Here is a 15348-nt window from a genome sequence, read left to right on the forward strand (position 1 = left end):
TGGCATTCTTGTCTGTATAAAAAGTTCAGTAATTAATTAAATAGGCTCCTTCTTTCTTAACTTTCTTAAACAGGAAATGTAGAATTAATCTCATCTGCCATGTAACCATCTCTCTTGTTAAGGCAGATCTTAGGCTTCTTCAAATTGTTCGTGATGAAGATTAATAGTTGTATCCCAAGTATCTCTTGATTTGTTTTAGCCGTATATTTCCAGGGTGCAGTTTATCTTATCCTGACACAGTGTTTCTACTCGATCATTTCCAAAGGTGATTTAGATGACTAACTCTGGTATCTATGCATAGATACCTGTATTTGATCGGGTAAGGCACACTACAAGAACAGAAAATGTATTGCCTTTGCCAGTCAGGGTTGTTACTGAGGATTAAAACTGTTTACAATAACTGAAGAATCTTTGTTTCATTGAGGATGCAACTTCTGGCTGAATTTGTGTGTTGCTAAATTGAAGTCTGCTTAAAAAGTATAGGCACATGTGCATGTCTTCTCTATGGAATTATTTTCCAGAAGAATCTCCAGTTTGTGGAGAATGGTTTTTTTATTTATTTATTTTTTAAATATCGTTTAACTCCCTGGAGTGCTTTCTTTTGTCAAGTGTCTGATTTTGAAGAATATATCTGCCTGTTTATCCTACTTGATTTATCCCAAAATGAATGGTGAAAAAGACACGATGACATGTTAAATGTGCCTGTTGCAAAATATCCATTATAATGTAAATATCAATCTTGCAAGATTTTGTTTGAAAATATTTGCAGTTGATTTTAGATGAAAAACCTTTAGTATGTAATTAATAAAGGATATGTAAGCTGCCATTTGGTTGAGAAATAGCTTACCTGCAATTAGTGTTGGTAGATGAGTGAAAGCCCAGGGTCTTTAAAATCTCCTGATGACTAAAAGTAGTGGGAGCAAAGATACTAAATGTACCCAAAGAATATTTAAACCTTTTCCAAGGCTGTGGGTGTACCATATGCATTTTGCAGTTTTTATGTTGTAATATTCCAAAGGCTTATTTTTTCAATAGTTGACCCATTAGCATTTGAGAGGAATGAAGAAGAAAGGAGACTGCCTTTTCCAAATGTGAAAATAGTAAATTGGAGGAAAATGCCAGTACATTGTATTTTTGTATTCTCCTGCTCTAATGCTTGTGTACTGTGGTATCCTGAGATTGGACCATTTGACTGGCTGCTTCAGTGCAAAGGCATAAAGGGCAAACAAAGACTGTTTCTTTCCAGATGAGGAAACAGTAAAACTACACAATAAAACTATTAATACACATGTAAAATACACTTATGGTAACTGAGTGTGAGATACATATATGTGTATACCCCTAATAGCAGAGCAAAAACTTCAAGTTCAGAATTTGTCTATTGCAACAAAACTGCAACCTCCCCACTGACTATCAAATAGAGCATTCTGATTTTGTGGAAGTATTTTATCAAAATCAGCTTCTGAAAGGGACAAAAAGGGTAAATACTTGCTGAGGACTCAGTCTTTATAGCAAATCTGAAACTTTCATCTGGTTTTGGAAAAGAAGGTCCACCTTATAACTGGAATTTTAGACCTGATGGTCCTCAGCTCTTCTGAAACATGGTGAGCTTTGCCATCTTATGGTGGTTTGGACACAACAGTACTTTTCTAACTTGTAATATGTATAAGTTAGCAACTAAGGAAATTACGAAAAAGGGAAAGATATTGAAAGCAAACACAAGACCCATTAAGATTATTTGATATCTGGTTTTTCTTCTGCTTTATAGGAGGCTTTCTGTAGAGGTGGTTATGTCTTGATGTATCAGTTCTGAATGTATTGAAACTGAGAATACTACACTGGGAGAATATACTGATACTTACTCTTTCAGTTTTTCAGGCACTGCTACCCTGTCTTTTCGATCAGTTGCATTTGAGGTACATAAGGGGTATCTTTCTAAATCAGGGATTAATTTCTTCATTATTCCTTAGATGATTACTTACAGCTTTGAGAAGAAAAGTTGATGTGACTCAGCATCTGGCTGGTAACTCTGGATCTTGAGGCTGATACTTAGGGCATAGTGTTTAGATGGAGGGATGTCCTGTCTTGCATCCTTAGCAATTGGTTGCTTGATGGTTATGTTTCCACTTCCTGACCTTACTATATATTTGACATTTCAAGTGTTCAAATCCTTCATTCCTTCTGCTTCTGTGTTCAAGCTCCTGGGTAGCTGCTGAGATGGAAAAGACTGAAAACTGCACTGTGATGTTTGCAAGTTTTTGGCAATAAGAAGTTTCTACACAGCACCATCAGTTTCTTGAGCTTGTTTCTGCTGCTGCCCTTTTTTTGTTGCAACATCTTGATACTATAGTCCTACACTTCCTTATCTGATAGTAAGGCCTCCTAAAAAGCTTTTGAGTCATTCTTGAAATGTTGGAATTACTAGTTAAAGTTGTGCAGGACAGGTATTGTGATGTGTTAAATTCATATGTGAGTTTACATTTAGCAATGTAATCAGCTTCTTGTCTGTGAAGCTTTCATGGTCACAGTTGTGTCCTAGTCTTGTTAACAGCTGTCCCATAATAAACAAAACATTTAAGTTGAAAGATGAAGGAAATCCTGCTTATCAGAATCTTTGTGTAAGAAAAGGGTCGCTAAATTCCCACTTTAGCCATTAGGCTTACTAACCATCAGGCTCTCCTGGGGTAAAAAAGCTTAGGGAAAAACTATTGGGAAAAGAGCACTGTTGGGCAATTTACTGAAAAAGGGTAATGAGAGAAAAAGCTTGAGAATTTAGGGCCAGCAGGTAGCACAAATGTCCTAACTGTGTTTGATAGATTAAATGCTGCTGTAAGTTCAGTGATAATCAGTTTGACTTTAAGCCATGTATATTAAGTGCAATAGAACATCTTACTTTTTGAAGATGGATTTGTTGATAATGTTCATTATCTTTTGAGCCATGTGTTGTCTCACAGTAAAGAATAAATCAATTGAAGCATGCATCTTAAAGGGATTTGTCCTGTTTCTATGTTTGGTGTATCAAAGACCATATGAATTACAGAGGATGAGCTAAAATTCGTAGGTGAAGACAACCTTAAAAACTGGTACCTACAAGCAGACTTTTGCTTTAACGATTAAGTGAATTCAGTAAATACTCTTATCTTATTTCATTTTATTATTTTGTAAAAGGAGAAGTCTGACTTGGGAGGAACAAAAGAATGGCTCTTCTAATATTGAGGACTTGATTTTTGTTTGTTTTCTCTGGGGAAATTTGAACTGCGGCTAGTGCTTGCTACGGACCTGAGAACTTAACTTTTTCATCAGTGTGATAATCTTTGGTTCAGGAAATGCTTTCCCATATTTCAGTCTACCAGCCTCATAGAAAACGTCTGTGATTTGGGGAAGGAGTGAAGAGAATGTCACATTTCTGATTCACAGTCCTATTGTTCACATTGTGAAGCCTTTCCAAGTTATTGATAAAATGTTTTGTGACAATGACTGAAGAATTAATAATGTAAGGAGTACTAGCATGAATGAGGAAGTTTATCTCAGCATGTCATAGAGCATTCATCATTTGTTCCTTGGCATGGAGGGATTCTGTGCCAGCAGGGAAAAATCTCTGTGGTGCCAAACCAGGACTTCAATGGGCTCTGTGACAAGCTGGAACAACATTCTTTCTTCAGACCGTATTAATGGTTATGACACATCTCATAAGTTATAAAACTCTTTTTGTATGTATGTATGTGCAGTTATCCAAGGTTATTAGGCCTTATTGTTCAGTGTATGACTTCTTTGTCCCTCAATATGTCATGTTTCTTTTTTAATCTGTAGTTGTCTGATGCCATTATACGTGAACCAAATGAATTCCTTCTTAGCATGTTGGTTAAGATGACTCGATAACTTTTTATATCTAATTATAGATTAAGGAAATCAAATGAAGTACACAGTGATTGGAGGGAGCAGTTGATATGCTGGAGGGTAAGTCTGCCGTTCAGAAGGACCTCAGCAAGGGAAAGCACTGGTAGACATTTTGACATTCAACCTAAGCAAGTGTGAAAACTTCCTCAGAAAAGGAACAACCCCATGCAGCTGTGCTGGCAGAAAGGAACTTTTGCATCCTGGTGAGCAGCAGTGGACCATCAGTCAGCTGTGTGCCTGTGCAGTAGTGAAAACTGGCAGTGTGTTGAGCTGCATTAGCAAGAGCATGGCTGGCAAATTGAGGGAAGAGATGACTACCCTGTGTTTAACTGTCATAAGGCTAAGTCTGGAGTGTTATGACCATTTTAGGGTCCTACCAGTAAAAGGAAGGTATTAACAAAACGAAGAATGTGCAGACAAAGGCAACTGGAATGGACAATTGGAGTTCAAGGAGAAGATGAGGGCTGTGGCCTTTTTCAAGCTAGGAAGGCTTGTGGAGGATCTAGTTGCTGTCTTCAGTTACCCAGTACATTATAGAGTTCAGGTAACGGGTATAGGTTTAGGTGCATGGTAGAAAGAGGTGATGATTGAAAGATGCAGCAATGCAGTTGACATGCACTGAGGGTTAAGCATGGCAAAAGGTTGCCCAGAAAGGCTGTGTTACTTCAATCCTCTATTCTCATTCAAAGTGGAGAGGATCAGGATTATTGGTTATGAAGTAGTTACAACTTGTTTTGTGTGGAACAGTGTCATTAGATTATTCCTTTTTTAATGTTTTTGCTGTAGCTGTGTGTGTTACAGTCTCCTGTAGGTGAAATGTGTATTGATTCTTGGGTTTTTTAGCAGAGAGGGCAGATGGGGTACGGAGGCTTCAAATGTGTCTAATAGAACTGACTGTTTACTTGTTTGGTATGCTATTGCTATTTTGTCTTTTCTGTGATGCTCACAACAGATTTCTGTTTGGAGGACTTTGCTGTCAACACTGTATTTCTCTGTACAGTGGCATTAGTCATGGTGTTGTGTTTGTTCCCTGGCCTGATTTTACCCTCTGCAGTTAGTTTGTGGCTATTTCCAAACTAATCTTTGAAGTAGTTACTTAGCTTTTGAAGTGTGATACCAAGGTGCGACTTCCATAAGTGTGGAGAGAAAGAAAGCACACACCAACTAGGTGAGCAAGTATAGTATCTTGTGTAGAACATCTGCATTTTAATTTGGCTTTACTTCATACAGTTTGTAGTCCATCCTCTGATTAACGTCTACCGGCCTTTTTGCTGTCTGTTGCCTGATAGACTCTGGCATACAAGAGCATACATTCCTGTAAATCATCAGGTGTATATCCTTATCTTGCAGTTCTATATCTCATCCTATTTCCAGTTTTTCACACTCAGTAGTACTTTTTTTCAAGTTGTCTTTAAGGTGTTTTGAAGTGATCTTGCTTTGAAGTCTCTTGTGTCATTATAAGAAATTTAGTAACTAATTTACTCTGATTTTCCTCTGTCGCTGAGGATGTTGAATGCAGTCGCTGTCAGGAGTGGTCCGTGAGCAACTCCATTGCTGATATTTTGTTACAGTCTGGTAATTGGGATTAAAAGGATTAGAAATCACTGTCTTGCTGTCCTTTTCATCTGAATCTGGGCCGCACAAGTTGAAACCTGAGTTTGGTATCATGTAAATCTATAGCATGAGTGCTCGGTAATCTTGATGAAGTTTGATTTTTACACACATCTGGAACTGTGATACCACTGTGGTATGCACAGATAGCTTGCAGCTGATCTCCACTAGTGTCTGTATTTAGTTTGCATTTAACATGAGTTACAACGATGAATTGCTTTTACTTCAGCCAGTTACAAACCAACTTTATCCAGCTTTGGCCTTTGCAGTTAGTGAGCTGTACATATGTTTGTAACTGCTTGTCAATTTCCCTAATGTCTTTAAAGTTTGAAATGCAATTGAAGAGGACAAAGGGGAGTGAATCACAGTAACATTTGCTTTTTGGTTCATGTTCAGCATTCTCTGTCCCTCTGAGGCTCGGTTGTTCTCCACTGGTGGTGGAGCATGGCAATGCTTCTTTACTTACCCTTCTGATATATAGCCAGTCTCATGAAATTATACTGCAGTAAATGAAAGAAAATGTGAACCTAGCCATACTTGAATATGTGTACTCAAATACTTTAATTTAGTTATTGATAATTTGTGGCTAGTCTTGGACATAACTTTGTGCTGTTGAGCTGTAGTGGAAATTAGTTGAAAGGACATGTCGTCTGCAGTGAAGTCAAAGTTCTGCATTAAGGGGCTATTCTGCGTAGAATCTGTGCAAGTAGGAGAGCGCTGTGGCTTTCCAAGATTTGAAGGGTAATATTGCTGAAATTGTGATGGTGTGGATCTGTTATTCCCATTTTATGAGTCCAAATGCATGAATGTGTTCAGAAGTCCCAGTCTGAATAGCAGTTTATTTTTGTCTACTTGTTCCTATTTTCTGAAAGTATATTCAGGAAGTGACTCTAAGACTTAGGCTTTGAACTTTCATCAATTAAAATTAAAAAAACCTCATCCAAACTACGGGAGAATACTTTATTAATGGGCTTTTACGGTCTTGAATATTTTTTTTTAGTGGGAAGTATTAATTGTAGAATTAGCAATAATTAATTGTTAATTATCCATAGTACCTTTGACTTCTCCAATTTGTTGTTTATTAGCGTCTAGTGTATAATGACTACCCCCCATTTTCAGGAACGCAGTTTAAAAATGCAAGCTAGAGCATGATAAGTGAAAGACTAAAGGCAGGATGTGGCTTCAAGGCAGCTAGATACCATTTGAAGAATAGCTGGCTTTAGAAGCATTGGCCATTTTACACTGTATGAGTAAACAAGCCAAGCAGACACTTGTCTGTGCCACAGTGAGCTCGGTGTTAAGAGTCAGCAGGGTGTAGTGGTTTAGTCCAGACTAAGTTATTTCCTTAGCACGTGTCTGCAGCTCATGGCCTGAGAGTGACCAATTCTCTTTGTAGAGGAGAGTTTAGCTGTCATCTTTGTTTGGTTCCTGGGATTCTTGGAGTCCCGTAGTACCTTTATGTGGAATAAAGTCTTTCACTGGTTGCTTAAGGGGAGTGCTGTGATAGACAACAGGGTTCAGCTTTCCTTTGTCATGTGCTGGGCTAGGTAACTGGATGGATTATCCTAATTTAAGGAGGCTGCTAATTCAAGTCTTGAGTTTTCTTCCATCATACCCAATATTCCTCTTGTGTTGCAGCTGTGGCTGTGCAGGAAGCTGTATCTAGCAAACTGAACTGCTTCTAGGAAGGGTGGTGGAGGAGAGGAGCAACAGCAGAGAGAAACACATTCCTGAGAGTCCTTGTTAAGAAGCATGAAGAGTATGGGAGACTGCTCTTTTATAAAAGTTGTCCTCCACCCTTAAGCAGCTGTTCTGGTTTTGTGCGTTGCCAGGCAGTACTTGAACATCTCGGAAAGCCACAGATGTTTGACTGAATCATATACTGAGGCAGATTTGAGCCTTATTCCTAATGCCAGAGCCTTCTGGCTAAGATTACCCTGGCGCAAACCCTGCTCTCAGGTCCCACTTCTCTGAGGAGCAACATTTTTGCTACATGTCACGTCTGGCACTTGGTCCTCAGCTGTTTTATGGCTGCTTCCTGTGTTTATAGCTAGAGGTTGGGCCTTGGCTGCAGATATAAGATTTACTTGGAATTATGACAATTTTCTGTGAATTTTTTAGTAATTCCTGACACAGATGTTTTAGAGATAAGTGCACCTCTGTATTCTGTGGCTCCAAGAAGTATTAGATGAAGAAAAATAAGGATAGCATTAACATAGCACAGCTCAGATCAGCTGTTCTTAAGATGTTCCCTAACCCAGTATGAAAAGAATTTTTGTGACTAGGTGGTGTTAATACACTATTAGATATATGTATTCATATTTTTTTAGTCTGAGGGCATCCTCGCCATTATTCTTATAGTTGTAATCCAGTGTTGATCTAATACTGTATGTTTGCATGGGAATAACTTTTCTACTAGTATTTATATGATGGAAACGGTGAAAGTAGCCAGTTCTATGCGAAGAAGCAGGGGATTGAAATGAGGTTTGGCTGGAACCTAACAGCTGTTTGATCCATATCCAGCTGTAGGGCCCAGATGCGCCTTCCTTCCATCATGTGGTGTTGGTGGGAAATAGACCTGAGAAACTAGCCTGGTGCTTCAGGGTCCCGTGGTGGTGGAGGGGCTGTATGCCTCCTTTCTTCCATGGTATCTCTTTCTGCTTTGCTTTTATAGTTCTTCTTCCTTGACCTATCCCTCATGTTTTCAGTTTTTGGATGTTCTGTTGTTATTCCTCTTTCAGTTGAGCTTATTCTTTCTTAAGATTTTCCCCTTGGAATAGAGCTTTAATTACTGAGCAGATATGTTTTCATTATGCCTGCTCTAACTGACTTTATCTGTCATCTTCATCTTGCATCTTGGACTTTTTAGCTCATTAAGTCCTGTGGAGCTAAAACTCTCTGCTGGTTAAAGACACTAAAAAAAAATATTCTTATCAGATCTTGCTGCAGTCCTGTAAACAAGCTACTTAATCATGCTTTTATGTTAATACCAAAGAAACAAATAAAAATTGGCTGCTCTTTGATTATAAACAAACAAATACAAAATTGCAGTCTAAATACTGAGATACTTTTCCTTCCTTTTTTTTATTTTTTTCTCGTACTCCATAATGCTCTCTGAAACAAGATTTAACTCCAGAGACTTAAATGAAATTTAATAATTTATGGAAGAAAATAAAGTAAAAGAAATTTATGTTGCCTGAAATCCTTTGTGGTCTGAAGCTAGGGAAGAAGCAGAAGCCAAAATGTAACTGCACAGGAATGTGCCTGGATATAAAACCTAGGATGTAACTGTGGGAATACCCACAGATACAAAAACTGGAATGCAACTATGTGTAGTGAAATGTGCAAAAAGCTGGGAATGTCATGCTCAGTGTTTGAGAACTGCAGGCAATTGGCAGTGTTTTTCAGAACTATTCTTGTAAAAGCTGCTTTTCCTGAGTTTGGGGCCTGATCCAGTCTTTTTTTTTATTTTTTTGTTCTTGGCTTGAACTTGTGTGAACTAGAAAGGAATTAGCAAGAGACAGCAAAGCTGTGGTTCCACGTACTCTCACTTTGGTGGTAAAGCTGGCTTAAGAAATTCTTGCTCCAAATCATACTTCTCTGCCTGTCTCGCTTTTTCCAGGAAGAGTTGTTTGTAGGAGTGAAATGTCTGATCCGATTTTCCAAAAAGCATTACGGAAAACTTCCTATTACTTTTTTTCTGAGGCAGACTACTACTGGTGAACAGTGTGGCTCCATGAACAGTTATGCTGGAATGACTGCAAGAATGAGGCACCCTGTGATGGGAGCAAGGGTGTTCATTGCCAGAAATTAGTACATTCAAGCTCTCACAGCCATAGCCTGATGAAACAGCAATGTTTGTGGACTCTGAATGAAGTGTCATACTTTCTCAGTCTTCTATTATTTCAGGTAGCAATAAGCAAGGAAGGAGGTGTCAAAGGAAACATCACTCTCAAGCAAGAAAATGTTATGCTTCAGAAATGCTTCATGAAAGCAACTTTTCCTGGTCAGTGAAGTTTCACTGGCCTGAAAGTTGCTACCAGTCTAGACTAGAGGCAAGTGATATAAAAAGTGTGCCACTTCAACTTAGTATGTCAGTTGACTCATGGCAAATGGAATACTTTTCATAATCTCATTGTAAAGTCATTCATTAAGTAGCTGGAGACTTGCAGGTTTGAGCCGGGAGAGTTGCCAAAAGAATTACTTAAATTAAGAGTCTGAATGAAATTTCTTATTTCCTTTATTACCTTCAAACATATAGACTATTAGCTATATAAGAATAGAGGAAACTTATTTCACTGTGACAAACATTAGGATTAATGAAATTTAATCTCAAATCTTTATAACTAAGCTGTAAGTTTTATCAGTGATGTAGTTTTTCTTTTTTACTGTCAGATTTTCTGCAATTGTTGTAGCTCTCTAAAATCTGTGCTGTTACATAGTTGAAATCTAAGTTAAACTGTGATGGCAATAAATGGGCGAAATTAATGTGTCCTTGCCTGTTTGCCCCAGTTCCAGAATATTTGTCTGTAAAAATAAATAAATAAAAAAATTACAGGAAAATATTTTTTTTAATCATGCAGGGCAGCTTTAGAAGAAGTAGAAGGAGATGTGACAGAACTGGAACTGAAACTTGACAAGGTAAGCTTTTTAAATCAACAATATCTGCTCTGAAAACTATAAAAAGGTGTGTTTAGGTTTTGTTTTAAAGTTCACAGCTGGGAAGTGACTGACCAAGTGCTCTGCTCTTGCAGAGGAAACAGATCTGGATCGAGTGCACAGCTGGGCCTCAAGAGATTCAAGCTTGAGTAACAGCAACAACAGCCAGTGTGAACTGGCTTTCTCCCCCAGCTGAGGGTTTGGGTTGTGCAATACCCTCCTGACGCTATGGGCCCCCCTTGAACTCATGTGACAGCCCCACAGTGGGAGCTATGTGCAAACTTAATTCAGCTTTCATGTAAAAAGCCAGGGGCTGGCCATCCCTGCATTGAGAGCTTATGTTTTATGACAACTGCATACTGTGAGGACATCTGGATATTCTTTTGTTTTAGAGATTTAAAGTCAGTGCTTTCTGTCTCCAGTACTCTGCAGCACAGTCGCTGCAGGATAGGTATATATCCTTCGCTTTCGTCTGGAGGACTTAACTGCTGTAAAATTCATCTTGCTTTCTGTCATGCTTTGTGCATGTATAGGGAAGTTTTTATGTACATCTTTTCAGTATCTAACAATCCATTTATTAGTTTCCTAACCAGTAGTATTCAGAGGCTTTTGGTTTTTCTTTGTTAGTATTTTGAGGGTGGCTTATTTTTGGTTTATACCTGTAGAAAGTCTCCTTCACGCTTTATGCTAAATGTTTAAAAATACTTTTTGCCTGTGTTTTAACGTGGTAGGCAGATGTTATTTGTTCACCTTCTTAGCTACTTTTTGAATACAGACTTTTGTTCCTGCAGCTTCCAGTTGGCTGCAGAAAGAGGAGTTAAGTGTAGTGTTAAGTCTGAAGACTTATTGTTACTTCTTGTAATAATATTTCCAGTTTTCATAGTTAATAATGTAACCATTTGCTTTTTTCAAAACAAATTTAAGATACTTAATTTTTATTTTTTGTGAATTTTTATGAAACTGATGGGTATAAAACATTTTTACTGTAGGGGTGCTGAGTCTATTTTGGTACGTTAGACCATGTAAGTTTTTAAAGAATCTGAAAAACCTATTTTGGAAGCTTGTGTTTTCCACCAGTCTAAAAGGATCATTTATGGGGAAAAGATTTGTCAGATTCTTTAAGGGGCATTATTCAGGGCCTTGCCCCCAGTGTCCTGTAGGAGGCTAGTGCCAACTATACCATTCTATCATGTAAAAGCTGTAACTGTAATATTACTCTTTGCCCTGAGACAGTATCCTAGTACTCTTTAAAACAAAACCACCCAATCCCGTTTGTTCCCCTGACAAGAAAGCAAGTACACAAGGTAAATATTTAAGTAGTTTAATTGTAATGTGAAATATAACACTGAAGTTGAAAGCCAAGCTTCTTGTGTGAGCTGAAGTGATCTATGGCCTGAGGGTAATGATTTATCTAGACTTGCTTAAATTTTCTACTCAGTTACTCATATTAAACTTAGTTTTATTGTCCCACAACTGTGACTTTAAGCTACATTATCTGCATTTTTCCCCCTCTAGAAGAAAGGATGCTGGGTTCAGGATTGTGAACCATAAGCAAAAGTGAAGGGGGAAAAAGAAGATCGTGTTGGTAGTGATTTTTCTGTCCTTTGTTCAAGCAACTTGGCCATTCATCAGAATGTGGGAGACTATGCTCAGATTCTGCCTTGTCTTAAGAGGATCTGAATCAACATAAAATCACTGGGTAAATAAGGCAGGAAGGTCACTTGGATGGTTTCTTTGCCCCACCATAGGATGAAGTACTTCTATGTTGTTCTTCTTGAAAATTTGTCTAACATCCTTGAAAAATCCTTCAGAGACAAATGTTCAATCTTCTGATTTTATTCTCAGTTTGGTTTAGGATGGGAGAACTCGGTTATAATGTGCCTTCTCTCAAGAGAGTATCTTAGTGATTGCACTAATCACTCTTTCTTTCATTAATAGCTCAGTGCGTAAATGGTTCAAAAAGTGAGAAAACATCCATCACAATATACTGATGGCCTTCATATCAGACTGCAGTACCGTGATAGCTAAGGTGCTTTCCTAAGCAGTGAGTGGTAGGGATGGAAACCCATCAGAGAAAGACTGGTCTGTTCTACTGAGTGAAAACATGACTGGTTTTTGCCTTTTGAGATGTAACCATCTCCTGAGTTGTGCTTTGTGCACATAGCCTTTTGCTTTCCTGTCCCTGTACTTAGAGTGTCTCAAGATGAAACAACTGGTAGGTGTTTCTTTTGGGGTTTTTTGGCTCGAAACCAGAAAACACTTAACTGATTAGAATGCGAGCAAATTGTTTCAGTTACTGTGCTTTTTGCTGTCGTGTAGCTCTCAATGTGCAGAATCTTGGTGAACAATAAAAAACCCAAAAATAATTTAATAAAGATGAGTTACCTTCTCAATGGTGTATCCAGTTGACTTAGAGTAGTATTTTTATAGCTGTTACTATACAATAGAAAGCTTTTAATAGAATGTGGCGCTCTGCAAATATAGAATTTAACTTTTAAAATCTGTTTCTTAAAGTTAACTAAGCTCAGTATGTTTCATGTTTATATAGTAGTGTGGAAAAAAAAAACCAAGCTTCCACTTTGTCTTCGCCCCCCCCTCTTTTCAGCTGGTGAAGCTTTGCATTGCCATGATTGATACTGGGAAAGCATTCTGTACAGCCAACAAGCAGTTCATGAATGGAATTAGAGACCTTGCGCTATATTCCTGTAAAGATGCATTGGTTGAGGTAAGTCTATTTAAGAGATGAAAACAGAAGGAGAAAAGCATAACTTAAAAAGGGTAAAAGATAACAGGTGGCAAGAGAAGTAGCTGAAATTTATACTATTTGCCCTTTTGCTCCTTTTTCTTTGAGAAAGTCTTAAGAGTGAGCACAGCAAGTGTCTATGCTGTTTAGTTTCAGGTGTAACTTGCAATGACAGGGTTTTTCTAAATTCTAGAAAATATGTATTGGGTTAGGAATAGTCAACTTCGGAGGAGTGGAGAAAATCAGGTTGAAGCTGTGAGCAGCTGCCCTGTTTACTTGGCTAGATAAGGGGTAAATAGGGGGTTCTAGTCATGAGATCCTAAGAGCCAGTTCTCTGCAACTAAATTCCCAGAGTTGATCTCTTGGATCCTGGAATTGTCACTCTCCAGTACATAGAAATTCAAATTTTTAAGTGCACAGAGCCCACTTCGATGGAGTAGCCTCAGACTGATGCCCTTTTGGGCTAATTTGGAACACCTAATATTTCCTGCTTCTTAACTTTGAAATGAGGCATGAAATTGTGTAATATGCAGGTATAATTATGTGCACATCTCTGTATATTGTCTATATTTAATGCACGTTATGTAATTGAACATGAGTTGCATGTATGCATCTTTACACACTAGTTGAAATGAACAATAAACAGTGCCTGTGAGCTTCAGTGTAGTCTGTGTGCAACTGAAACTGTTGTTGTCTGGAAACTTGCTAGAAATGTAGTGTGATGGCAAACTAGTAGAACTTAGATTATTTGATTCCAAGTAGGTTTTTGTTATACTTGGGTAAGAAATAAGCAGTTATCCAAATACATTGAGAATTATTGTTTTCAAACTGTTTGCGACATTGATTCTACAGACTGATGTTGATGTTGCTAAGCATGTCAGCGGCAAGGCAGTAGTTCCTGCAATAAATGTGTGTGTACTGATGATTACGTGTTAACCAGGTTTCCAGTGTTAGTATAAAACATAAATCGATATTTAGTTTAATACTAAATATTGTAAGTTGATGTGCTAAATTATGTGAACTTCCCATAGTTCAGTCAACTTAATTTGATTTTTTTCCTGCTTCGCTTCAGATTGGTTCTTTATATATAGGTTGGTAGCAGTAACATTTTTAATAGATTTACTTCAACAGGTTTACTTGATATTACCCCTGTGTTCTCCTTCTAGAATAGTGGTTTCAGCTTAATAATCATGATAAGGAAAATCAATTCCAAAGGTCTTTATTGAAAAGCTGTAAACCTCTAAAATGTTGCTTTTGTGCTGTGATTCAGTAGGGCTTAACTTAAACCACTTTGTTTTTCTCTTTACAGACCAGCTTGACAAAGTTCTCTGACACTTTACAGGAAATGATCAATTATCACACTGTAAGTATTTCTAGGTGAAACATATAACTGGAGGTAAGCTTTCAGTGACATTTGATAACAGAATAATGCTAAAACTTTCTTATTGATTAGTATTTGCAAAGTCATGGTAAGTGGTAATAAATACCTCTCGTTTTATGCTTGTAGATACTATATTTGTATTTTGTTTATAAAGTATTTATATCCCCTTTTCTGCAGGTTTTTAATCTTGCTTTATTCTTTGTTTGGAATTTGTAAGTTTTGCTAAAATCCAGTGCTGTAAACCAGAGTAAATACTGGATTGTTTCATCATTTTTTTTTTTTTTTTTTAATCAAACTGATGGACAGCAGTGACAAATCATGAGCAGGTTGCTTTTCTGGACTGAAATAATGATTACTTTTTCCATAATTTCTACATTTTTCCCATCCTTTACAATGCACAAAATGAAGCATCTCTGATTTGTGTGTAGCTTTTCTTTTTGGAAGTATGACAGGTTTAGGCAGGTGTAGAAAAAAGGAGAAAATGTTAGGGTTTAAGACTAATAGTGATTTTAGCATGTCAGACTTCATCAGAAAGCTCAGTTTTGCCTGTACTGAAAATGATTTGAGTTTTTTCTTCTCTAAAGATTTTAGTCTTGTATCCTGAAAGCCTAAAGGATGTGTTTATTCTTCTATTTCTTCTTCCCTTGGACTCTACTGCTTTTCTTTCATTTTCCAGCAATTTGTGTCTCCAAAGTGCTGAAAATATGCAGGACACTTTAAATACACCTTAAATATATATTTTTTTTTTTTAATGCCGCTAGGAGGTCAGAATGTAATAAGATAGAATGCGATTCAAACAGCTTTAGCTGAAATTAAGTTAGCATTAATGTAACTTTCTAAAAATATCTTATTGGGCACTTTTTTGAAAATGCATGCTTTTATAAGGGAAGGGAAACTAAGGGAAACAGGTTAATACTTTTGAGTTGGATTTCCTTTCCATTATGAGGTGTATATATGTACACCTAATATAACGAAAACTGCAGTACTGTGATGATACAGGGAAGCTATTGCAAATGTTCAAAGCAGCAGTAGTGGGAGAAAGTCTTAACTTCCATGT

The 15348-nt window shown here is 37.5% G+C and overlaps 1 protein-coding gene across 8 annotated transcripts in view; it reads left to right on the forward strand.

Annotated features, from left to right (window-relative positions):
* ACAP2 (ArfGAP with coiled-coil, ankyrin repeat and PH domains 2) overlaps positions 1-15348 on the forward strand; it is a 68244-nt gene that overhangs the window by 8858 nt on the left and 44038 nt on the right. For all 8 annotated transcript variants that reach the window (XM_037406547.1, XM_037406552.1, XM_037406549.1 and 5 more), the window contains exons 2-4: positions 10092-10149; positions 12773-12892; positions 14220-14273. In XM_037406547.1, the coding sequence (XP_037262444.1) occupies positions 10092-10149; positions 12773-12892; positions 14220-14273 (232 nt within the window). The remainder of the gene's footprint in view (positions 1-10091; positions 10150-12772; positions 12893-14219; positions 14274-15348) is intronic.

Source organism: Falco rusticolus, chromosome 13 (genome assembly GCF_015220075.1).
Source record: "Falco rusticolus isolate bFalRus1 chromosome 13, bFalRus1.pri, whole genome shotgun sequence".
NCBI classification, from domain to species: domain Eukaryota; kingdom Metazoa; phylum Chordata; class Aves; order Falconiformes; family Falconidae; genus Falco; species Falco rusticolus.